The sequence below is a fragment of the Bombus fervidus genome, chromosome 9 (assembly GCF_041682495.2).
Source record: "Bombus fervidus isolate BK054 chromosome 9, iyBomFerv1, whole genome shotgun sequence".
NCBI lineage: Eukaryota > Metazoa > Arthropoda > Insecta > Hymenoptera > Apidae > Bombus > Bombus fervidus.
In genome coordinates this window covers 10,990,823-11,018,003 of record NC_091525.1, presented here as the reverse complement: position 1 = coordinate 11,018,003, position 27,181 = coordinate 10,990,823, and the positions used below count along the sequence as shown (strand labels likewise).

The 27,181-nt window shown below is 38.2% G+C and overlaps 2 protein-coding genes and 1 long non-coding RNA gene across 11 annotated transcripts in view; 2 read left to right on the top strand and 1 right to left on the bottom strand.

Annotated features, from left to right (window-relative positions):
- LOC139991140 (uncharacterized) overlaps positions 1–14,205 on the top strand; it is a 37,514-nt gene extending 23,309 nt beyond the window's left edge. The window contains exons 2-8 of one of the 2 annotated variants that reach the window (XM_072011007.1): positions 4,339–4,657; positions 6,081–6,321; positions 7,302–7,986; positions 8,291–8,564; positions 8,628–8,804; positions 8,930–9,064; positions 9,239–14,205. In XM_072011007.1, coding sequence (XP_071867108.1) covers positions 4,339–4,657; positions 6,081–6,321; positions 7,302–7,986; positions 8,291–8,564; positions 8,628–8,804; positions 8,930–9,064; positions 9,239–9,385 — 1,978 coding nt within the window. In that variant the 3' untranslated portion in view covers positions 9,386–14,205. Of the gene's footprint in view, positions 1–4,338; positions 4,658–6,080; positions 6,322–7,301; positions 7,987–8,290; positions 8,805–8,929; positions 9,065–9,238 lie in introns of both variants that reach the window. The other variant, XM_072011006.1, reaches the window with a different exon arrangement.
- LOC139991172 (uncharacterized) lies at positions 8,256–20,346 on the bottom strand. Its single transcript, XR_011800745.1, has 2 exons — positions 19,819–20,346; positions 8,256–8,796 (listed from the first exon to the last, which is right to left on the bottom strand). It is a non-coding gene; the product is annotated as an uncharacterized lncRNA (long non-coding RNA).
- Positions 20,347–20,434: 88 nt separating this feature from the next.
- Positions 20,435–27,181, top strand: part of LOC139991157 (uncharacterized) — a 29,952-nt gene continuing 23,205 nt past the window's right edge. For 2 of the 8 annotated variants that reach the window (XM_072011067.1, XM_072011060.1), the window contains exons 1-2: positions 25,633–25,954; positions 26,490–26,656. In XM_072011067.1, the coding sequence (XP_071867168.1) occupies positions 25,887–25,954; positions 26,490–26,656 (235 nt within the window). In that variant the 5' untranslated portion in view covers positions 25,633–25,886. The other 6 variants (XM_072011061.1, XM_072011063.1, XM_072011065.1 and 3 more) reach the window with 6 other exon arrangements.

The following is a 27,181-nucleotide window of genomic DNA, read 5'->3' as shown; positions in this document are numbered from 1 at the left end:
TACGAGTAGACGGACGATATTTATGTAATGAAAATTCGATATATCGTGACAAAAGACTCCATTAGATTGTATTTTTATATTATATTAGATTGTATTATTGTAATGAGCACGATTTCGAAATTCCCCAATAACGAGTCGGATTATAGCAATCATCAAATTGTCCGAGTCTCGTGATGTCACGATTTGTAGAATAGATAGCATCGCCGACGAGTGAAATTGCGCGGTTAAATAACGTAATTAAAAAGCTCCTCCGCACAAAGTATTATAAAAACATCTGTGCATTTCTGTCTGACGTAAATAAGTCTCTGAAATTAATATGATAATTATTCCGCGGTGGAAAAGCAAGAACAAAAAAATACGACAGTGTTATACAACCAATTTCCTGTAATTCTATCTGAACAAAGATCATCTTTCTTTCTCTGCGATCTTTTAACAGGAAATTGAACAGGAAGGTGAACAAAGGGAACAAAAATTTCTCTATTTCGTTGCAGTTAATTTTTCCTAGAGTTCGGTCTGTTTCAGTCACGAAACGGTAATCTAGACACAATAGAGCGAAGAACTAGAAGCGAGGAAATACAACTTAGTTTCTAGGAAACATTGTTTACGATTTCAATTTATTTAATCTTTCACCACTGATACTCAGTTTTCTGGATTAAAACGTACTTGGTAATAATACGATTATTATTCACCAGTGTTAACTCTATTATTAATTAGACTTTTATTTACGGATTTAACCATCTCTCACTCCGTTATATTAATCTCTATTTACCGTCGTAACACGTCGGTATCGAGAAAGAAATTACATTAATTGGAACGAAATTGCCGAGGGTTGAAACAATTTCTCAAAACGAAAGGAAGAGAAAACGTATTCGTTCAATTACGTAAACTGTTACAGAGTATCATGCACGCTCCGTGCATCACTCTGTAAGTAATGATCGAATTATGAGACAGGGAAATTCGCACTCTTTGCAACTTTTTATTAAAGAATCTGCCGCATCACGCGTGAAACATCCGACGATTTACCGTGCCGGTAAAAATTCTATTTTACCCCGTTTTATTCATTTTCTAGTAGGTCCCTTCGCGAAGCTTAGCCAGAGCCACGGTCACGAAAACGCAATCCAGACACACAATGACTTCACTATGGCCGCTGTCTGTCGGTTAGCTGCTTACGTGTTTCATCGCTAGCCTCGGATGTAGTCTCGGAAGGCTATTATGATAATAGTACTTTCATTACGAAAGGTCTTCATTATCTTACCGCGATTCGATCTACCCGGATCAATATCATTTCCCTCTTACATTTCATTAAACGCGTGTACCCGCGCACTCGCGATTCCACTTTATCTCTCCCCCCCCCTTCCTCTGTAATTTTACCGTAATTTCCATGAAATACGTCATGGATCTTTGATTCTCCTTTTTGTCCAAAGTATACATACGGATGTATGTAATTGTGATATCAAAAACACTTTTAATGCCACATTCAACGTTCTATAGTTTGGCCATTATTATGCTCTCGAGTATATAGTTTATATTACACGCTCGATTTTACCTGGTACTACATGAGCCTCCAGGAAATCGTTGGTCGTTATATTGTTATCGTACTAAGCGCTATTTTTGATATTAATGTTATAGAGTAAGTCTTAGCGAGATTATTTAATAAATAAATACAAATGCTGAGATGATACAATAGAATATTGATAAAATATTAATGTATAGAACAGATACGTAAGAGTGTATATTAATATAGAATCGATGTAGATTATATCTTAAATTATCGAATAAATAAACTAGTACCGATTTATATATTTCACATTTAATTTCGAATAGTCGTGTCTAACGTACAGAAATTGATGTTTGCGTGAAAATATGCTTCGACAGAGTCGAGACAGTTGTTGCTCACTTGCAGCTGCGTTCTTCTTGTTTCATCACGCACTGACGAATATCTTAATGACTCACATTCCGTCGACAAAAAGAGGAAGAATAAGAAACTATGATTCCAGGGAATCGTTATAAGGAAAAGTTGAAACACGCTGTTAAAATTAGTCTCTGAGTGTAATCCGTCTTTAAATTACTTCTAGCGTGTCGTAAGACGCGTTGGATGCGAGAAAGTTTCGGTGTTTACGTGAACCCGTTAATCATTAAATCCCTTTTTCTTAAGATCTTCTATATATTAGTTGATTAGGGTATTCAAAATGGCGAGCTCGTCCAGGTACCAGAATTATGGAGGAGGAATTCGTGGTATACCTGAGTGGGTCAATACATGAAACGGCTATCCGGCGAGTAAAGAGTTCATTCTACTTGAACACGTGAACATGGACAACACGTTAGAGTTTCTTCTCGTTTTTTTATCATTTCGAATTTTGCAACGATATTGCCAATTAATTGTTAAACAATGCCGTTAGTATTTTCAGAAATAGATTCTGCATATTTGAAGAAATTTGAAATAATCTGAAATCTTCCCGATTTTCAGGAATAGAATATCCGCTTAATTTTATCTTTGAAAGTGGGGATGCTCTATTAGTTGACTGTAGATTCGTATATTTTTGAATTTTGTTAAAATATTCGTGCATTTTCTATTCTTACAACACTTTTACACGTTACTATTTTCGGTTATTATTAGATCATTTATCAGATTTTCTATAGTTATTAAAGGTCGTATAGTTCTCGTTGGTTGTTTGTTCGCTTGCTTAAAACGCTAAACATAACGATTTTGAGTATGTATCTAAATATATTGCATAGAGATGATCAAAATTAGAATGGAGCGTGGAAAATAAATTGGCACATATAATCACTGCCCTATTGCGAGAAAGCCGAATATATAATTTTCTAAAAATATCGTCGTGTTTTCAATAACTGTGAAGGAAACTCGAAACCCATCGTATTAATCTTTATTATTTCGAATGTTGAAATTAAAGCAATCAATTAGAAGTCGATTAAAATAACGATAAAACCCGATAAATGGGAACCGGCGAACTCCGTAAAGGGAGGTACGAGGTTGAGAGCTTTCTGCTTGGATGAATAGAGAAATCAAAGAAGAACAACCAAAACTGGAACGAAATACCAAAGACTGGAGCAAAAAACAGGGAATTATTTATAAGAAAACACATGCTCGTATCATATTATAGCATAGAGGCAAACATATTACAAACGATTTAGCAGATAAGAGTTAGAGCAACGAAACAAAATGAACTGAAATGAAATGATATATTATAATCTGTATAATAAATTAAGATATATCTAGCTATAGATGGCAAATTAAGATCTAACTTTAAGAAATAAACTGAGGTAGAAACAAAATATAACAGACGCGTATATACTGGAAAAAGATCGTAACGAGCATAAGCCTGGATTAAATTACGATTAAAGCAATGAAAATCGTAGTAAACTTTTCCTACCATTCTTAAAGATCGTTAAATGTAGAATAGAGTTTCATGCGTACTTATCTTTCGATCCCTTGCACAATATCGAATTTTTAATCGTGCTCTGTTGGTCAGAAAAAATTATCAATCTATAGTAGGTTTACCAGTTTAGCATAAACAACATGATACATTAAACTGTTAAGCTCGGAAGGAAACACAGTCTATCAATGACCCAGATAATCCAGCAACGTGGCGTTCGAATTCCCAGCTCGCCGACTTACCCAATCGATTCGTCTTCTTCCAATCCGATATCGAATCCTTCTAATGAAAGATTCAAGGAATAAAATGAAATCGTAATCTTCGGGAAGGAAGTAGAGTCCTGGCAGCAAAAGAAACGTTGGCATATTACGACTTGCAGCGGTGCAGCCAATTTCGAATGCATCGTTTTTATAATATAGATTCTTTCGTAATAATAGATAATTAGCATACACCGACGCTGCTTGTCTATTATGCTTCATATTAAGTAAATACAATAAGAAAATAAAAATAAGAAATATCCCTTAATATCGTCCCAACAATGCTACGTTACATCAATACATGTGAAATTCCTTAAACAAGTTAGTTGTCCGTGACATTAATTTTTACTTTAAACACTCGCTTATCACGTATCTGCACGTACATTACGTATTTAGAGAGTTAATCTCCTAATTGTCGCACAATCCTTTAATAGTAGCGGAACTAACACAGTATTTACCGCGATTATACGTGTCACTGTGTATGCACAAATTTCCAGCGGTGATCATTTAAAACAGACATAATTTATACATCCATTATAAACGCCTACATCATTCATAAAACAAGTATGCATATAATCCTGTAACGCGTACAAATCTCCGGAATTACTCTCTATTCAAACTGGGTAACATTCAACGACTGATCGACCGATCATTAACAATCATCCATTGTGCACGGTTATTTTCAGAGGCCTACCGTGTGGCGTGCAACCCCCGGAACCTGTACCGGACCCGGATGGCGACAAATTGGCAACGATAGCGGCTCGATTCAGCTACTTTCAAGAGAGAAAGAACTCGCTGACTACCGCGAAAGTCGATCTTCGTAGGAACATCAATCCGCCGGCCAGGTACAAGAATGCACGGCCAACGGTCAGGCTCAGGCCACGCCAGGTGCTCTGTAGCAAGTGTAGATCGATCTGCAACGAGAACAGCGAGAACGTGGACGTCAGCAGAAAACGGAAGCACGACGAGATTCAGCAGGAACAGCATCAGCCGCAGCAACAGCAGGTAATATTTCCTATTTTCTTCTCTTTTTCTCGTGTGCATGCGTGAGAGGCTGATAAGAGAAGCTTCTCTGTACTGTGCTTCTGCTTTAGTAACGTTCTCCTGATGTTTATTAATCCATTAATTGGCGAGATTGAATCAACTTGTTGCGTGGATTATCGGGATTTTTCGATTTCAGCTGACGATTTTATTTATTAAAGGTGCTTTTTCAAAATTTATATCAATTTACATTTGTATTTATTTTTTATCAGCTTTTAATTTCAATGGGAACAACCGAATAATCGGCTGCTCGTTTTTATATTTCTCTTAACGATACTTTGCATATCTGCTGAAAATATCGCGCAACCGTATTTTTGGATATCTCTAAATCTGTCGGAATTTATACAAAAGCTTTAAATATTAAAGCTTCGAGTCTTTACAAATAGAAATATCTCGTTTTTCATTGTAATCCCTCTACATCTTTCGAATAATAATAGAAAGAAAGAAAGCTAAATCGATTAATCATGTTTAGTCTTTCGTCATTTCGAAATGAACGATCTCAGCTAACTTAACCAACGCGACATAAAAATACGCGAATCGCGGATCTACGACTTCGTTAACGTTCATCGAGATTTTTTCCTTTTTAAAGAAGTTTATTGTTACGACGCCACGACGGTAAAAACCGTCAAATCTGACGTAGGCTGTGAAAAGTTTCGTGCATCGACGAAGGAAACCCGCGAGTAGGAGCGAAAGAAACGAGTAAATTGTGTTACAGGAAACTTCGTCGAATGAACACGTCAGACTAAGGAAGAAAGTCATACGGTTTTGAACTAGAGGAAAAGTAACTTAACGCGTTGTCTTCCAAGAGGTGCACTTACATTGTGCGATAGTAGTTTGATTCGGGCATGGCAACTTGCCTCTCGAGTTCTTCTGCGCTTGAGCACAAAGTGTTCTAATGGTACATTTGCTGGGTACTGGCGTTCTCTCGTACAGTACACTTGTTTAGCCTTAAGATGGTTTATTTCGCTGTCTCCGTGTCAGACGGTAGAAGTTTCATCGAAGTACATTATATCGTGATTTATATTTGGAATTTCACCAGTTGTCTTGAAACTCTTTAAAGGAAGAAAATCTACCACTAATTATTACAAATCTCTGACATATCTTAGCAGTATTTGGAAAGTTGCCTGGGAAGCGTATAGAATGATATGGAAATTATTTTAATGTGACTAATAGCTTATTTTGAAAAATAACTGTATCGCTTTAGTGATTAGCATTTTAGTTTCTTAAAATATATTTTCAGTGCTGGCTATATGTTGTATCAAAAAATTCCATTGAAATATCTCCGCAGCGTAAATCCATTGCAAATCGGGCGGCGAGGAACTGCAAATGGAGTAGTAGTTGTCGGATGAGTTTTACGCATCGGTAAAAACGTATGATTTTTCATCAGGTCACGGGCCATGGATCCACTCGAAGAAGCGATCGACGTTGTGGTCAGCAGCTGCAAAAAGCCTCGAGAATACTGTTCTCCGAGTGTCAGTCCGAGAACATCACGGTGTCATCTCATCAAACAGCGAAGTCCTCGTCGTCTACAGCACTCAGCCCCGATTCGTCGAAGCTTGGACCGTCTCTCATCCCAAAAATTTCGAGACTTCAACCGAACGAAATCAACAATGCCATGCAAGCGAATGGTTAATATTTTTCATTTAAAGAAACTTTCTCTACCTTCTTCTATTTTAAAATTAATTTCAAATGTAAGAAACAGTTGTTATACAATTCTATACATACAAATTTCTTTTTCTTCTTTTATATAAAGATTTCGTTGCGTTATTGAGTTTTTGCTTTTTGAAGTGCTTAGACGAAGTGCTTCGTATAACACGTGATCTTAATCTTTTAGAAGCTTGCCCTCGGAAAAGGTGCTTAAAGCAACTATCTCAGGCTTCGATAGTCGAATTACATAAGGTCCATTTGCAGATAATAAGATCGTCCGTGGAATACACGCGCAACACCAATAATTTACGCTTAATTACGACTAGCTGAATGTGCAAGGAGGATCGTTAAAATGAAAAGATTCGTGCGATGTAAAAATCGAAGCCGGATAAAACTTACTATTTTTGATAAGCGAACGATCAAACTCCTCATTGAGTGAGAAATACGATAATATTTCTAACAAACTAAATAATCTAATTATTTTCATTATATTACTCTTCAATTGTAATTATCTATGTTGGATATACATGTGACATATTCACAACTATTGACGTAAAAACGTCTTTTTATAAGCTGTAACTAGTTACCTTTGACACAAGATTATACCATTCTATATTTGCAAAACGCTCCAATCGTATGCTTATCTGGAATAATTATAAAAATATATGACGAGTGAAAAGGCTTGAGAAAACGGAAAATTATCTTTGGAAAAAGTACGAAGAGTTGCAACAGATCAAGAAAAAAGCTAGATAGAAAGTATTGCATACTTTACGAAACTTCATAGATGATATGATATTTAGACATTCATATACAGACATACGTATATATGATTTCCTTTTTATAAAGATAAATGTTACGAAACTACTTTTACTTTTTACTACCAACTAAGAATGTTAGAATAACACTAATACGGAACCTCTTCGAGCCTCGTCATTTATCTGTTCCTCTTTTTCTCCTGCAGAAAAGGTGAAGATTGGCCCATCGTACTGGAACAATCGAGCCGAGGAGGGCGATTCATCGGCGAACGCGATGGAGCCAACAGAAGAACGTATGGAATCGACGGATTGTGATAGCAATCCATCAATGGCGTATTGTGCCACACCCAGAAGACTTAGCAGCTCCTCCGTAGAAAGTGCAAAAATACCAGAAGAAGAGGAGAAAAAAACGTTCGCGGCGGCGGACTCGACAATGAGGCCAAGAACGGGTCGCGTGCCGCGAAAGAAGCGATCCGTCGGATCTATGGAGGATCTATGGGACGAGACAGTGTTCGAAGATCCGACAAGGACAGCTAGAACCACACCGGTGATTAAGATCTCTTTCGGTGCTCAGGGTGAAGGGACCGTCTTGAAAATACCATCCAAGATTCAAGATCCGGAGTACGAGCAGGAAACTGATGAAGCCGAGGAGGTACAGACAGAAACGGAGAGAGATCCGTTGGAATTGCCCAGGAATTTTGATAACGATTATGATTATCGCGAGGATGGAGAGGAAGATGGACAGGAGCAGGTGGACCCTCAGAAACAGGGTGTGAAGGACGCCAGTGCTAAGGCTGCGAAACGTGCACTGAAGAAGGCTAAAAAAGAGGCCAGGAGAAAAATGCTCGGTGGAGTTTCGCCTGCGAGATCTCCTTGCAATGGATCTCCACGGTAAAATAACCGTTTTAAGATACTAGTTATCGGTGCATCTATATAGTGGTTACAAAGAAAGTATTTGCACATATTCTTATTTTTTAATGAGGCGCTCTTTTATGAGCTTCTACATTTCATTTTCATAGTACCACTACGAAAGTACCACTAAATGATACTTATATACTATTTGGACCTAATTAATTAGCGTGTAAACGGTATAACAAGTACAATAGTGATCAAATACTTTTCGTAACTACCGTATTTTGGATTTATGCTACAGATGTACGTATATGACACTAATTATGGTTCATTTCTCTTATAGTTACAATCCCACGTACGACACATTATCGTATCACCGTCGCAAGCATAAAGTGAAGCATAAAAAGAAGCACAAGGAAGACCGTAAACACAAGAGCCAACAGTCGCAGCATCAGCAGCCTTGTTTGGAATCCGGAAGTACCGAGAATCAGCAGAATTGGAACGTTCTTCCGGGCAGCGAATCGTACACAGCCATAAAGGAGCAGTGCCTGAAGCAAAAACTATCCATATCTCTGAAGAGATTGAATACAAACGCTTACGCTAGATGTGATTATCCTGTGAGTAACTCTTCGTTGGGTTGCAAAAGTCCTGGTGCAAGCAGTGATGAACTAAGTGAACAGGAACCTGAAGTGGACGCCGGCGAAACTGCTCCGGACTTTCCACCGCAGTCTCATCCTTTGATGATGCGTCTTGCTGCGACGCCTGTCGAACATTGCCTCACTGCTAACGGTAGAAGAATGGACGTTGGTGACGTGGTGTGGGGAAAGATTCATGGATTTCCTTGGTGGCCTGGAAAAGTATGCACTATTAGATATTCGTTCATTTTGCTGGATATTCTTTTTAATATGTGTTCTCTAGTATGATCATGTGTATTCAGCTTAAATAAATTATCGTATTCTAAAATGTGTGTTTGTTCTTCCAGGTTCTCAGCATCACAGTTTCTTGTAAAGAGGATGGTACGTCGTCTGGACCGCAGGCTCACGTAGCCTGGTACGGTTCTTCGACAAGTTCTCTAATGTCGTGCGACCAGTTGAGCCCATTTTTAGAAACATTCAAGGTAGATATCTTATTCATTCATATACGTATATATATATATGATTTAAAAAAGAATAAATGTATTTCATTTAGAAAGATGGCAATTTAGATTCATCGTTGATTCTAAGCTCCAGTTGCTGTAGAGTAGTAAAGTAGCAGTATAATAATAGTGAATATCGATCGATGTCTGTTTTAGACGCGGTACAACAAGAAGAAACGAGGTCCGTACAAGGAGGCGATACGACAGGCACAGAATGAAGCCCGAAGTCAAATCACGCCTAACTCGACGAGTAGCGTTTTAAACGTGTGTAGCTCACCGCGCGAGGTCAACGTTCTCTCCTAAGGGAAGGTGCACGGCGCTCGACACCATTCCTTTAACTGCCGGGTATCCGTCGTCGGAGATTCGTTCTAACGGCGGATCGAAATCGTCATGTAATATATAAAACAAATTTTTGTACATAATTGACCTTAGCATTAATGGAATAGCTCTTGATCGATGTTTTAATTCAGTTGAGTCGCGCTTGCTGTCGTCGTCCACGTTAAATATGGTTAAACTAACGACGACACCAACGCTGAATGAAGTTTACTGCCACCACTGGCTCGTTCTTTTTATTCTCAGCTTTTTTCGAGCGAACATTTAGCGTGTAAAAAGTATTTAGGTAGGATATAATCTCTAGAGATGACACGTCAGCTCTCGAGGAATAATTTCGTACTACAATAAAGAAATATGTCTATGACTTCTATTTGATAGTTAGATACAGACAACACACATATACGTTAAAATCACACGGGTGTCGTCACTGTACATTAAATGTCTCATTGACTACTAAATCATTATTTAGCGATGCTCGTTTACTTGAATTCTTTATATATGCATATACATACATATATATATATATACATATATATATTAATAATTTTATTGTGATCTTTGTGTCAAGAACAAGTGTGTAGTATATATCCAGTGCGGGCAGTGAATCTTCGATACGACCCGTAGACGTTCCTAGAAACGTTTACGACTCTATTCGTCGCTTCTTTATAATTAACATATTTGAGAATATGGACAATACGTTTTCGACAAATCGCAAATTCACTCATGACACTTAAATTACTGTTTAGCGAGAAAGAATCGCTGAATGTTTAAAAAGCTTTAACCGAGAATGCTATAATGTTTAATCTCGTAAAACTTTGTATATTTTACGTGCTAAGAGAGTAATGGACAACCGAAATTTTTTGTAGCGCTGCATTCCTTGCATTCTTTATTATCTAAAATCGACTTTCCTTGAAAGTTTCGTTTACGCTTCGTACCAACACTGCCAAGGATTCACATTCGTTTCAGTCTTCTTTCGTCGACGATAATCCTTGACGAGTCGACAGTTGTGAATTCCAAATGTCCGATGCTTCACAACCGGTCGATTATCCAAATCTCCACTTTTATCAATATTTACAGTATCCAATTTTATCTTGGTGATAAAAGAATGATAAAAGCGTGTCTCAGTCTGCTACAAACATTTTCTTCTTTCTCTCGAATTTCTTCCATCCTTCTTATCTCTCAAGCTCGACGTTTCATTATTACAATGTTCGGTTATTTTACATTCGTCGAGCCATTTTTTTCCAGAAACGTTTCACCGTGTACTCGTAAATTTTCGTGATTAATTTCTCGACAAATCCATGTTCTATATTTTCTCTTTACGAGTCACTATATTTAGGGCCGGCGTGATATTTTGCGGAGCCTGAATACACATTCAAATCCTACATTTAAATTTTACAACGAAGAATTATTTATTTACAAATGCTGTTACATATTATATATTTTTTATAAGCAACTTTTTAAACAAATCCAAGTAATATTTGTTCGCGTTTATAATTCGCTTTCAAGGGCAAAAGTTCAACGAAAGTACAAAATCTGTAATCATGTTCGACTTTTGCAAAAAACAATCGATGTAGTTTAATTTCTCTAAAAAGTATATTTCCCTAAAAACGCCTGGATTTTTTTAATCCAAAGTAGTTTCCAGGATATGAGGACTTTATGAAGTTACACCGAACTTTGATGATTTTTGACACCCCTTTAAACTGAATCGTCGTTACTAAAAAGATATCTTGTATCTATCAATGGTATCATCGTTCTGTAAAAAGTTAATGAAAATTTTTTAACTGGGTAATTTTGGGGCCGGGTTCCTTGCGCTGGCCCTGATCATATTCCTATGTCTGAACGAACAGAAGCGCAAATGAGAACGAAGGGAAAATTCGATCGACTTCGTTCTAAAATATTTCCCTGGGGAATACGCGTGATTCGAATAGCAGGGAATAAAATAAGGGAGACGAGAGGATCGTCACGCGACGAACACGTCAATATCACGATATCGAATCTTTATTTCGATATCGTGCAGTCACGTGCGAGTCAGCTGGATGTTTGCTCTGTGCTTTAAGAGTAATCTTCGTCAAATCTCCAGACGTTCTCATCTCCATCTCTTCTTCTTTTTTTTATTTTCGTTCGAACTTTCTTATCTTTTTGGTCGTCGTTCGATCTTCGAATAAAAATGATCTTCAAGCTCGATCCTTTCGAGAACCGCCTAACGAATCCACGATCTTTTCTTTTTCGTCGAATCTAAGTACCTTCCTTTCACTTATAGCAAGTCCCATAACTATTCAAAGACATTGTTTCAGGAGAAACGAACTTTCTCCGTATCTTCGCGTTCGCCTTCTGACGTTTTCTCATAAATCCTCGATTCTCGTCGCCGATACGAAGACATTTGTATAAATATCGCGTTTTATCTCGTTTTATAGGAAAAATTCACGAAATGAATTCGATGAAATATTCAAGCGAAAGTATGGATCGTAATTTCCGGCGCTTTGTAAAAGCAACATCGCGCGCTTGGAAAAATTTCTACGAAGAAAAAGAAAGGTACTGTAGAAGGAAGATAGTAATTAAAAAAGAGAAGGTACACAATTCGTTTCAGTGGATAACATTGAACGTAGATTTTTGTTGGTCGATAAGCAAGCTTCTGATACGATCGTAGTTCGCGAGTAGACGATTAATGGTTGTTTGATTTCTTGATTATCACCGACCAATTCTTCCGCAGAGAGCGAAGTGTAATCCGAGAATCGAGTTGAATTGGCCTGGCGATAATCGGTATAAAAATAACAGATAATAATATAAATTTTTATATTGTCATTTTTTAAGTGGAATAGGGGCGCTAGTTAAGAGCTCTTCTTTTAAATTATTGTTTAAAATTTTTATATTTTCATACGTAGCGTATCCGAATATATTTTATGGCAAATCTCCTTATGTAGCAAAGTATCCAACGCTGTTACGTTACATTTTTTTTCTCGTGTCCGGTCGTAGCGCGTAAACAATATCTTTTTAAAAGAATAAATTGTTCGATCGAAAAAGTGATTGGATTGTAACATATGAGACATTTGTCGGCTACTTGGTTTCCTTAAATCATTTTGTCAAACAAAGTGTTCATCGTTTGAGCGAAACAATTAATTATGAAGAATTACGATGCTTCGTGTTCTATTTACGAAAGACTTGTTTATGAAGTGTTCATGAAAGACTAACGTAAGGCTGGATAGTCTTCGATTATACGAATTTTTCTCGAAACCTATATATTCGTCAGCAGGAAAGTTAGTTTTCTTAAAAAGAAATCGTTCAAACGAGGGAAGGAAAGAAAGACTAAAGTAGGACCGCTTGATTTTATTTCCAAAAGCGTTGTCAAATATTTCATCGTTTAGTTGAACTTCAAATTATCTATTTTTCGCACGTTGTTGATTTTTGTATAGGCTATAAATTCCACGAATCGAATTTTGCTACTTACTATTCCATTTCTGGTACAATATCGTTCCTTCGCGAGTTAATACAAGTAAAAAAGAAAGATACAAGTAACGAGTTAACACCACTCTAATATTTTCCCTATAACTTCACATCTAATGCTCGAACAATTATTACTCTCCTGATATTCCCATAAATAAACATTTCATATGTTACAACCCAATTGAGAGAAGAAACTAAATAATAATAGAAAAGAGAAAGAGATACGATAATTTTCCATTACGAGCATCGACTAATTTCGTAATCGCCGATATATGTATAACACACGCGAGGGATATTTAAGCGTCCAGGAAGAAGACATTGACTTTAACCCTTTATAACTGGATTTATCCTCGATCTATCCGGCTAATTACAGATTTGTATTCGAACAAGGTCGAGAAGAGAAACGATCGATTTCTTTCGAAACTTTTATGTATATTCGTCAAGCGACACAAAAATTAAAACATTGATATGTCTCGTTTTGTAAAACAGGAAAAAAAAAGAAAGATAAAGTAAATAAGAGACGTAAAAAAATAACCTGTTATTAGGGAGGGTTAATTTAGGCGAAAGATCTTTTCTATCGATAGAAACAGCAAAGGACTAAAGCAAGGAAGAAATATTAGACGTACGTGAATAATACATTGGTGAAAATTAGCCGTTAAAACGTTGATCGTGCTTGTTAACGAGGTTTAAAGAGGTAGTTGCGTGCACGGATGAGAAAGAGAAATAAGAATGATCGAAGAGTAACGAACGTTCGGCCGGATAAAAGCTAAATAGATAAGTAATAGGCGATTGTAAAATATGTGTGAATGTGTTTAAGCGCGAATGAATGGCAGGGGAAAGGGATAACAAAGCGAGAATCCAAGATGTTTTTAAGTAACTGTGATTTTTCAGATGTATATTATACATAAATAATGACGAATTAATTTCTACGTGTATTATAATGCAAAACGACGAATGGTAAATACGATGATGTATCGATGTGTCGCTTGTGTCCGTACGAACGTTGTAGAATATTATTTCGACTAAAACATATCGGGTAGAGAAGCGTTTGGCGGCGAAATAAATTACCGCTATTAATTAATCGTCATCGATTCATCGTTATTCGATTCGTAATTAATTAATCGAGCATTGTCGTTACGAATATAGGTATGCGCGAGTCGTGGTACGTTGCCTAAAAAAATCTTTACGTATATACAATACTTATACATACACTGGACACGTTCACATTTACATAGAGTTCGATTGTTAATTGCTTGCATAATTGTATAAGAGAGCCACGTGTCATCTATGTAATATCATTGTATTCAGTAATACACACGTATACACACGTACACGCAGACACGAGTACACACACCGTAGATTTATTCTATACTTTTCGTCGCCTCCCGTCGAAAGAATCGCGCTGTTCGCTGTTTTGCGAATTCCTCTACTTTACTTCTTCTTTCCTTCCCTTTTTTTTTCCACCTTCTTTTTATTCTCCCTCCTTTTCTTTTTTCTTGCAATCAACCCTTCACGAACTGTTCCTAAAGAAAACGCCACTGTACCACGCTGAACCTATCGTTGAGCAGAAAATAAACTGCGTATATAAGTACGCGTGCAAAGCGAAAACGCATCGTCTTTCGATTCTCGACGATGCTTTCCCTCTCGATTTCTGAGCTAAGCGATTAGCTCTGGATTAGGTACTTAAATAATCGACAATAGGAGATAATGTTATCGTCGTTCAATCCTCGGAGCATAAAAATAAAGTCTCTATCTATTTATTTTTATCGTTAATCGTTTCTAATGGGAAAACAGTGTCTCGTGAATTTTCTTTTAAGCTAATACACAATAACAGAGCCTTCTGTAATTGTGCGAGGCTCGATCCTATACTCGTGCGTCTATATATTCCTTAAATTTCACTTTGTTTCTTTATCACTATGCTGTTAGTCTCTGCGCATAACATTAGTGGAAGAAGTAACTTTCTAATTAGGTTTCATCCCTTTAGTCGTGTTTAAAAAACACACACACACGCACACACACGCGCCTATCTAGCGATAGATAAACTAAAAATCAGGTAAACTAGCTAATTACCTTACTAACACCTTCGATCAGCTAAAAACCTAGTATATGTACATTGTAAAACTCACGAAGAAGCTATTTTCTAAATTGAAATATTCTCAAAGATCTTTCATAGGATTTATAATTCTAGAAAAAATTAAAAAAAAAAAAAAAAGAAAAAAGGAATCTCTATTTAGAATTTCGTCCTCGATTCTCGGAAGAATGCGAAAGGCGTAGAGAGTTTGAAGAATTTCTAAAGCTCCAAGGGTTGGACGTCGAGTAAGGGACGTGTACTAATTGTCGCTATTGTTTTAAATAGCGGCAGCTTGATTTGCATATAGCCTAGTTGACCGCACAGCGAATCGATCCCGGTCCTACGTTTTCCTCGCGATTTTCCGCTGCTCGACGTAGGTGCGGCCCTATCCTGAGAAAAACAAGTGTTCATTTTTCGACGAAAATCCACTATGTGGAGAACGAACCGCGTACGCGCATGCGTGCAAGCGTATGTTTTAAAAGCGCGCGCGCGCAGAGGCGAATGATGAATTTTCGGGGAGTTCCCGAAAAGAGGACGAAAAAGAAAAAAAAGAAAAGAAATAAGTATGTTTCTAAACGATATTACAGGATTAGTCGAGGGAAATAGATCCGTATAAGTACAAATAAACGAGCCTGAATGAATGTTTCGATATAGGGCAACCCTGTTTTCCTTTTTATAACGAAAAATACGAGGAACCATTTATAAATAGTTTTTTTGAATAAAACGCGGTTAATATAAATAAATATTCTAACAATGATTAAAAGTCTTTTTATGCTCTTTCGTTGCTGTAGCGATGTAGAAGCGAGATTTTTTATCATACGATTTATTTTTGTCGATAAACTAGTATAATTGTTAAGACAGAATGGAAAGGAGTCGAATTTTCTCTATACGATATATGTATATTTAGAAGAAAGATCAAAGTTGAGCTTCAGGTGGCAATTGTGTTCAAAATGTCAGATTTAAGTGGAATTCTTTGTCATAGCTTGTATCTTGATAGTAAGTGTGTAGTACGCATATGAGGAAAGAGGTATAACATGCGGAAGGCTAATTGTAAGTTTCTTTTCGAGATCATTTTTCGAGATAGTGGATATATTCGTTGAAACCATGTAATAATCCACGAAAATCAAATTTTCACGCCATATTCTCGTTTGCGTCGTAGGGATTTTGGTGCAATAAGTAAAAAGATGAGAATAAATGAAAAGAAAAGAATCCTCTATTTACTGTATTTTTAAATCGGCACGATTACGTTTCCTTAAGTGTTCTGTCGTAAATAAAATTGGGTGAGATATTCTGAATTCTATTCTTAATATATAAATCGGATACACGAAGATGGACAATTAATAAAAATTTCACTGTATCAAACGTACAATACTTATTCCATTCCAAAAATTCGATTCCTTTCTGCGTATTGTAAAATCGAAACGAACCTGCACGTTGTAAAGCCAAGAAACGGCAGAAAGAGAAGCAAATGTCCCTTTTAAAAGCTCTAGAAGCCAGAAAGCTCGCCTAAGTCGACCCACGGATACGCATTCGCCGCTGCCGAACCTACAACTTCCGGTCACGACGTTAAGAAGTGGCCGAACCGAGACGAATCGTTATACCGCGTGCTGGACCTGTATTTTTTTAAATAAAAACCAGAAAAACCACCGTCTTCCGATTCTGCCGAACAACCGATCATATTCGACGCATACTCGATAGAAGCTAAGTGTAAACCACAAAACAAAAAAAGAAAGAAAGAAGGAAATAAAACTAGAAATGAAAAACAGTAACGAGAGTGTGCATGTGTGTTTGTTAGGACGAGAGAATGAAAGAAGAAATATGAATGATGTACGAGAGAGAGAGAGAGAGAGAGAGAGAAGTAGATGACTGATGATCATTACAGCGGAGACTATTTCTCGTTGCTGTTGCTTTGCACCGATTTAGAAAAAAAAAAAAAAAAAAATACACACACGCGTTATATGTACGACACGTGGAAACACGTACATCCTCATAATTACACACACACACGCAGATTTCAGTATCATTCGAGAGCACGATAAAGATCGATGGTCAGTCTGTTGCAGTTGAAGGAAAAAGAAACACGTGTCACTTGCAAGGAAGCAAATGAGCAAAAAGAGAAAAGAGAAAACGAGAGAAAAAAAGAAGAAGTCAAACGTCAACTCAGAGTCTCGTACATATTATCTTTTTCACTACTGAAAAACGAGCATTTGAACGGTGATCGTTCCCCAGATGAGCGCGCGCGCTTGTCTTCTTCGTTGGATTGAACGAGGCGACGCGGGCGTTCAATGGAACAAAGAGGACATTGTTCTACTTCTTTTTTTCCCTACTACCTCTCTTTCTTCTTCCTTTTCTTTTTTTTTTTTCTTTACTTACTTTTTCTTCTCTGGTTCGTTTTTTTTACTCTGCGTTTCTTTTTTCCAGTTACTCTTTCCTCTTCCATTCCTTCTTCTACGTTTTTAATTCCGTTGTCTTCGATCGCGTTCACCTTGTTCGATGCTGGCGAAGGAACGCGAGAACCGACGCAGTATGTACAGTATTTTACGGTAGATCGAGCGCACGTATGTCTCTCGAGAATCTTCGTTTCGTTTTTTTACAATTCTACGAGATTGCACAGCAGGAAATAAAGGAACGACACAGAGAGGAAAATCGTAACGGGCGGGACGGAACGTCTTAAATGGAAATTATTTCTACTCGCCGGTGTTTTCTTAACAGCGAACTCTTATCAGGGAAAACAAAGCATTGGAGATTATCATTAATATAATACAATACAAATTTAATTAGCAACGGAAGGCAGAACCGATTCTCGGTTCTTACGCCTAATACGCGTAACAACGTCTTTTCTCTTTTTCTTTAAGAACGATTAACAAACTTTTCGTTTTGGGATTGCACGGTTGCTTTTATCAAGTTGTACATTTTGTTGGATTTCTTCTCGAAAGAAAAACTTTTATACTTTTGCCTCCGGAAGCAGCGATGTTACGTAACATCGTTGTTCAAGCTTCCCTGCCGCTTATCCTCGTTCTACGTAATTTTCAAACGGACGATAATTAAGAAAGTCTCGATAAAATCTTTGTAGAAAATTTCTAAGTAACTTCAACCAGGTATAGACGCAGTTTGCACCGACCAAGAGACTAGAGGCAACGACAAATCTCGAGCAGATAGAGCTATTCGAATAGAAGACATCTTCTCTGAAGCGATGTTTCACTTTTGCAGAATAGAAATCGATCGTATCCTCCACGTGCGAGCGACGTAATCGCTATCATCAGTTCTCATCATCGGATTATCTCTGAAAGCGCAGCCTGGCTGCGTTAGAAGTGTGTGCTCATTGCGCATAGCCGCCAGCATCCTCTTAAACGTAAGGTAAAACGACATTCAATTTATTTGATGATTTCGTTGAATCTATCTATCAAAGTTCCTTTACTCTTCTTGTAATCGTAAAAACGCGAAAGGAAAAAGAGGAAAGGAACGAAAAAGGGTAGTCTTTCATTATTTAGATGGGCTCATTCCCTTGAGTGTTCTAAAACGACGATAGTTCAACTAATGTTTCATAGAAGTCGCGATCTTTTCTTCTTGTTCCTTTTGCGATGGCAAATTAATATGTAGGTAACATTAAAGACGTTCTCGTGAAATATCGTTGGTATAATAAACGCGAATGGTCGATTTTGTAAGTACGTATTTTACGATTGATTTTTGAATAACGATTAATTAATAATTAAAGGAAGAAATCAAACGAAGAACGAAAGAAATTGATTTTTCTTATCCTTATTACGAGTTATCGCTGTAATAACGTCGCTGCGAAGTATAATTATTTTTAATTATCTACGTTACGATTTTCTCGCTGTTCTTTTCTTACTTCTCTCATTTTTCATTTCTAGAAACGATTGCATATCGTGTTATGTAATCAAACATTACCCTGTACATGTTATGTACAGAGAAATTTGTGCCCGCGATAAGACGCATAATCTCGGTAAATACTCGCGTCAATTTCCACTTCTATTAGCGGATTATTCGCCAATTTACAGCTTTATCGATCTAAGGACGTAAATAGCGCTCGTCTACAAACGTCTATTACTCTAAAGCTAAGAGTCAATTTGAAAATTCGGAGAGCGCATCATTCTGCTCTCGATAATCGAGAAGAAAATAAAACAACGTCTTTCCTTATCTGTTAAAGTAAAAATAAAGTAAAACAAATTCACACGGTTTGAAGAAGTCGTTCTTTTAAAGGTCGTTACTAGTACACGTCTGACATTTACACGAACCACTCTATTTGCTTCGACTTACGCGGGTCAAATTATGATCTTAAACTCACTTCGAGTAAAGACATTGCGCTTAAATCTAGATAGCGTGAAAATAATGACACAGCAGCGTATCAATTCGCTTCGTTCGATGTTCAAAGTTCTGGTTATTTTCATCGATGTATTCGCCTATACTTAACGATCGAATTCCGTTTCTTGTTAATAAACGAGGCAAAAATTCCCAGCTACTGATAATGGCTTGTCTTTGCTGACAAGTAGCAAAAAGGTGCCAGGGACGAGTATCGATACGAATTAATTTTAACAAAGAATCGAGCAGCGAAACGACATTGATATTTTCACTGATTTATCACTGCAATGTTACAAGAACGTGTCATCTGTCTCAATGTTGGCTACGATATTATATTATGCCTTTAAGATAACGTTTACAAATCATATTTGTAAGTTAGTTTCTCTTTTTTATTTTTCAATGTTTCAATGTCAACTAAACGTTTGTTACACGCGAGACACCCTGTGCATATTCACGTGTAGGTATACCGATGATTCCATATAGTTTTACATATTTCATTTCCTTGTCGTTGTATCCTATTTTATGATCGTTATCTTACTATTTCGTTATATTTAAATAACATTAGCCTTACCTTCGTTTACCATTATACCGATAACAAGTTCGTTATTTACGACGAAATTGCCACCAGCTTGTCGTTGTTCGTTTCGAGTTTTAGTAGAACGTTGTGCCTCTAAAAATGAACAATGCATAATTGATTCAGTGTTTTCGAACATTTCGATATTAGCATATTCGACGTAACAAAAGGAATCTTTCAACCCTCTACAATGACATATGTCGTTCGAACAGATATACATTTCGGTATTTTTGTCGTTATTTTTTACCATTGTTTTGCATACTTATCATTGCACTAATTTATTTTATCATCTTATCGTTGCACCGCCACTGAGGAAGAAATCCGACCCGCTTCTTATTTATGACAGTTATTACTCCCGGTCTTCCAACGAGGACACAAGATTGTACTGTGATATCAACGGTAGAGCTCTTACAACCTTATTCGATACAATTACTTAATTTATCTCTTACGACAATTTCTCAACTTACGTAACTCATTACTTCAAACGCGATTCGATTTTTCGTTATTTTTACTATTGCTTTTTTTTTTTTTTTTTGCTATTACACTTTCGTGCTGAAAATTAATTACGACGTATACCGTTGGTGTAACATTAAGAGCGTAACATCATCGAAAAGTTTTTTTTATTTCGTCACCGATGGCCTCATTGACAGTATGCGCGTTAAACAAATTTATTCAACTTATTTCTGCACGATAATTTTTTTTATGCAGAAGAATAAAAGACTTTTATCGTCCCGATGGATACGTCAGTCAGTCACTCAGAGTATCGAACGTGTTATTCACGAAAGCTCACGAGCAGATAAGCAATCGATCATTGCCGAAAATGAGAGACACGAGCCGGTTTGTCAATATCGGCGGGTTACGCTACTTGCGGCAGACACAGACGCGAAACATCATCGAGAGGAGCACGTGTGGAATATAATCTGCCCGGAGGAACGCAATCGATGGCCGACGTATAGCTACGTGCGGGCTCCGATTCGATGGTTTCGCGATGATTTCTTATCGTTGCACGTTCGAGATACACGCACGTTCGTAGCACGTTTTCACAATCAGTGGCATTGAGAATGGCCTGGCAGCAGGATGTAACAATTATATCGCAGTTGGATCGAAGGAAAACGTGTCCTCGAAATGTGGAAATTTAGTCGAACACCGGACGACAAGTTTTCTCCCATCGGCTACTTTCTACGATCTCGCCGACGCAATTTCGTTTAAAATTGTTACGGTTAACGTTAAACTTATTTCAAGAAACGATAGAAAGTGAAAGATAGAGACATTTGCTGAGAGACAACGTCTCTCCATGTGTTTAATGTCTCGTCGATCTGGCGGTGCGGGCGAGACGAAAGAAGATCAAAGATTTTTAATTTCTGCAAAAATTATACGCGTGTGCCTATTTTGTGATTCGATGGAGTTGCGAGAACTATCCTATTCTGGGTGAATAAAATCAGTGGAAGAAATTTTCGTTGTTCGTTACGTGAAAACGGAAGATCAAATTCCAGTGGGAAAATCGATTTGGAGAGTACTTGAAGATATTTGCGAAGTAAGTTCTCGATAACATTTATCGGTGCATCACGAATATTTGTAAATTGCGATATTTATAAAGTGGTCATTATTCATGATCATTTGCCAGTAAATTTTGTAATATTTTTACAAATTTATTGGTCTATATTTATGCGATCATAGAATCGAAGTTGCGTATCGTTTAATTTCACAATTTGCTCTAAAAGTCTTTACAAAAAGAGAACTAGTACCATCGATGATTTCCTATCGTATCGGAATAATTCTTTAGGAATAATTTTTCTGTCGTTTCGATGCTGGGAATTCCTTAACCATAATCTATAAAATACATATTTTACGATAATTTTTTACGGGTATTTCCAAGATTTTATTTATTGATAGCTTATCGATAGGTTCAAGGAATTATCACACGAATTATTCGTTTAAACGAAACTCGTATATCGCACAAAATTTAGTAATTTGTTGAAATAGAATCGATTGACCGATGAAACGTTCAAAATATACAGTTATGTTACATACTATCGATATATAATAATATTCTTTAAGTTTCTGCGAACGTATATGGAAATCTTCAAGCACGTCCACTCGAATCATTTGAACCGTGCGTTCAGGTAATTTATTCAATTTATGCGCATACGTTTGATACTATTCACGCAAAGCTAGCCAGACGCCGAACTAGTCTGTAGAAACTGATACATGAAATAAATATTAAATTAGTTCGCTTTATGATGAAGCAATATTTGAAAGTCCTTCTTAGTAGAAATTATTCGACGCAACAACGATTTACGGTAGCCAAACGTATAATCGAATCAGTCATTGAAGCGACTCGTTCACACTCTATAAAGTAACAATTACGTTTATCCGTGGATCGGAATTTGTTAGCGACGCTAATTCGAGAAAAGAGAAAATGAATCATTCCGAGACCGCTTAAGTTTCAAGTGCATGCACTTTTATTCGACTGCTCGATCTTATCGCGAAAAATTAATGAAAAATTAAGTCGTGACTGAACTGCGATGATTTCGATCGAATTACATTAAATTCTCAAGATTGTACGTTCGTGTCGCAATCGATTTCGGGTATTACAGTCTCCAAGGATCTCTGCACGCTTACTCGACTTATTTTATCGAAAGCATTAATAGAAAAACATAAATAGCCCATTGAGCGACGACGATTTTCTTCGCAATGAACGAACAAATTTTATTCCACACCTTTGACCTATCTCTACATAAAGAATTACCTTCTCCTGCCGACGTACGTTTTAGCAAATTTCGCCTCAATTTCTCCACCTTCGACCAATTCTTCCAGGAGAAACGACGTCTCTACCTAAAGTTCCTTTCATCAAATTTTACCACAGTTCTTGCACCTCCTGCTCGTCGATCCTTCCATTTCGTTTAGCAGGAGCGATATTTTCAGCCACACCCTGTATAAACAAACGGGCGAAAATCCAAAATGGAAGATGAGGAAACCTAGCTAACCTCTTGCATCCCCTTCCAGGCTGGAGAAGCAACGAGAATCAACCTCCTCGTCCACGTCAAAAACTCCGTTCTACGTCTCTGACAAGCCTGCAAAGTCTCCAGCGACACTGGTTGCGAGCAAGAAGCACGAGTAGAGTAGGAAGAAAGGAGGATTCGGGTGTAGAAGTGCGCGTGTCCAGGGGCGGCGTCGCCACTCGCGTCGGTTGCGACGGGGCGCAGCGGCGACGCCGGGACGCGGTAGTCGCGACGCGGACGCGACCCAGTGCTCGTGTTCACCGGCGACGTGCTGAGCGAAGGATCGGTGCCGGGGAAGATGAGCCTGGAGCGCCGGGAAGTAAGTACTACCAAGGGGTTGGAGGGGGTGTGTGCGGAGCAGGGTGACGTGGCCACGCGTATAACGTCCCCGATTCAACGTCCCGTGGGCGGTGGACGGCGATCGATCCGCCGCCGACACCGGGATGTTCCCGTGGAAAAACACCGTGGAAACTACTCGCGTGTCTGCAACCCTCGTGGACGAGATCCCGGAGTCGCGTGTCTGCGTGCAACGAGCTGGATGGAACCGTTTGATCGAACGTTCAGGACGATGACTGGGCACCGCTATACGGCTGTATGGGTGCTTTTGTAAATATAGGATGCGTATGGGTGCTTTTTGTAAATATAGCCTAGGTGTATGGCTGCTTTTGTAAATGTAGCAGATGTACAGACGCGAGCGAGTACGAAAGATCGGTGGTACGATGATCGTGCGATTGGCGATGCTGGAGCTTGGACAGTTGAGATCGAGGACGACGAGGAGGGTGAATTTATGGGAAGCTTGTGAGACGTGTGAGAGCTTGGATACTGGTCGAGGAGTTTGTTGATTTAAGACGACGAAGGTGCTGTAGGATCATCGTATGCGCTCGATGGTGGCGATAGTGGCGAAGTTTGGAAATTTTGGAAAGGGCGATTTTGGGTGGACGGCTTCGTGAGAATGGCGACCTTTGGAAACTTGGTCGTCGAGGACTATGCCTGAGGAGAGAAAACGTATGAATGCTTTCGTACGTGTATATGTTACACATGTACGGAATGGAACGGACGAAGGACGCCGCGAAGATGTACGAGAGAGCTTGATAGATGATGTTTGAGATGTTTCTTGATATAAGACGATGTAGAGTGGAGGTTCGTATGTTTGATGATGGTGGAGTTTAGATAATGTAGGTCAGAAAGGTAGCGACAGCTTGAAAAAAGAGCAGGTTCGAGTAGGTTTGTTGGGGATGGTGTTGGATTCACGTTAACGATCTACGACTAGCCTTTTTGTACATGTACATCTTACTATGTACTTTTTCTCCTGCTTCTATTTATACATTTTTCTTCTTGTTTCTCCCTTCTATTTTCCCTCTGTTTTCATCGTTTCGATCATACCGTTCGTCTTGAGTGCAACTTGATATTGTAAAACACAAAGTCTGTTAAAATCAACCACTTCTCTAGGTAAACTGCAATCTCCATTGATCAAACAAAATTTCTCATTCTTTTGTCAACGCGTACCAAGTTTCTAGGAAGTAGAAGATATGTAGGTCACGATGCAGAGACAGATCGAAAGGGAAGTAAAGCAAGATCTCGAAAGAGGTCTTACTACGGGCCACTTTTAACCCTTTAACGCTCAAGTCCGTGTCTCGCGCGGCTAACCTTCTACCTTACGATTCTGTGTGCTCTTAGCAGTGATTTGTTTGTTCGATTCGTCAAAACAAACAGCATTATAGGGTCTGGTGATAGCGAAGACTTATGCTTTAAAACTGTCCGCATTCCCCGTTATACAGGATCGAACGGAAATAGTCGATCGTTTTCTAAATGTAACATAGACGCGCCAATTTATACCAATGATGATTTAACGGCGTATTAATAACCTACGAAGGAAACAAATTTATTTCCAACAAAGATTTATCTGGCAAACAAGCAGAAACGTTATACGACCATAGATCGTTCGAAGCTTTATTAAAACGTTACAACGAAAATAAGGAAACGATAGCCTACAAGATCGTCGGATAAGCCTCGTATTGCTAGACCTTCACGAAGAGGAGAATTATATTAAATAAGAACGTAAACGTTAAACTGTGCGATACAAAAAATTGACTTTTAGAATTAGAATTAAAAACTTTAACTTCGTAGAGCAACGAATCTGATCTTTTATCGCGATCAGTCTTTCGTGCTCTTTAATGGCTTACGTTGATTCTCGCGTTATACAAACCGAGAGCTTTTTCGTATTCTTCTCTCTTAATACGTACTTCCTATTCGTAATACGTACCGAAGAAGCCTAGTTAGAAATTTTGGAACATCCTGTATAGCAAGAAGGGACAAATCCATCGGAATAAAGAAAATTGATAATTCCGCAACGATCGGATAAAGAGAAAAGGGAAAAGATACGAACGTTAAGGGGTGAAACACTTCGCGGTTGCCTCGCCGCGCTACTGTGGTGTTTTTCATCGTTGATTCTTATTTCATCGCATCACGCACGCCCCCACCCCTGATCGCTCGCCCTCCGTCTCGTTTTTCAGCCACTTGCAGCTGCGCAAAATCCTACGAGAAGCCGCGGAGCACACCCTCCTGCAGCTGCAGTTGGCAATGCGATCGCGGTTCATCGTGAACGCTTCTCCAATTTCTTCTCCGCCAACGTTCCAACCAAACAACCGATAACACACTTGTTTCTTCCTCGTCTCAGCCACAGTAACACGACGAGTCGAGTTAATCGTTACATAAACCCATTCGTTGTTAAGAGAAGATCTTAATTTATTTGGAAAACCGCTAGAACATCAAAAGTCAAATTGCTGGACTCGGCGTGGGAAGGGTAGTGCACAGACGTTGCTCGTTATACGACGATGAACCTTTCGTTCTGTACGAGAAGCGAGCAAGGAGTGGCTAGGACTTTTACCGAATAGAAATTTGCTTTGTTTTTGATTCTCGATGATAGATCGTTTGGTTCTTTTGTTCTTTCACGGAGATACGGCACGTTTGTGCGTTGTCAGACGAAGGCGGTCGTTGACAGCAGGAAGGTGGATGGGTCTCGATAGGCTAGATAAAGTGGAAATGAAGTGAGGAGCGGAGGAAATGGCACACGTGCCGGATATCTTAATATTCGAAAATTCGTTTTCTGCTCTGGCTCGTCGTACCCTCGGGTAAAAATCGTGTACGTTCTATTAATAATAATAATTTCCGTAGACGTTTGTGCATTCGTTGGAATAGGAATGAAAAGAGCTATAGCTACGTACAAGTTCCAGATCTTTTTCTTCTTTACGTATTTCCATAAGTTGTTCCATCGTACGATAATATCGATGTTTGCATGAACTATGAATGAGCTATAGTAACACCGCAGTAACGTTTCCAACATTTCTGTAGATTTGAAAGGAAAGTTCGTGCCAGAGCGGTCAGATCGAATCAGATATTAATGGAACGTTTTGTCGGGCGATATCGTTTTACTTTGGTTTATTTATACGCGTTGTTAATAAGCGTCGATGGGGTTAATCAGCTGTTTTCTTATTTACTGCTGGCAAGTTTTTTGCCAACGTAGGGATATAAATTTAGCGTAGTTTCCTTTATCTTTTGTTTTCCTCTGCCTTTTGTTTTCTTTCACCTTTTATCTTTTGTTTGTCCCGTGCACGTTCTTCGTACGGCCCGATGCAGTTAACCAGCTTCATTTTTTGTCATTTCCAGGCGAATTATGATACACGTGTCGTCGGAGAACACTCAACGATACGATCGTGTGAAGCGCAAGGGCGCAGTGTTTTTGTCCAACATTTTTAAATCGAAAAAGCTGACGTTAGGTATGAAGATCAACGAGGACGAAGAGATGGAACGTGCCCCGAAAGTCGAGACACCCGGTAAGCCGAGAAAATGTTTCTTTCATAAAGCATATAGATATTTAGATAAGAGGTTTTCTGTTTTATCGCTGTAGAAAATTCACTCGTTCAGAGAATTCGAGAAGTCGAAGTTCTTTCATAATAGAAGAATAAAGTCGTCCACGTGAAAAAAAAAAAAAAGAAAAAAAAAAGAAAAGAAGAAAATGACACATTTTAAATCACTTTCGATCTACTTCATTTCGTACGTCTTATTCGAACGTTTGCGCGAGCGATTTAAAATATCTTTGATTTCATAGTTGTCCGGATAGTATTTCTAGGCTCGTACCTTAGAATCCCAATTTTTCTAGTTAATATCTCCAAAGCAACGACTTTCTAATTAATTGTTAAAATATTGATATCGATATTCGTAAGCTAATGAGCAATTTATCGCAAGACATGCATCGAAAAGGACGACTGAAAAATATCTCCAGCTCTTAAAAGCGAAAAGCTTGCGAAAAAGCTGGGGTAATCAGCAGCTGAACCTTAAACATATCAATATTTTTTGTC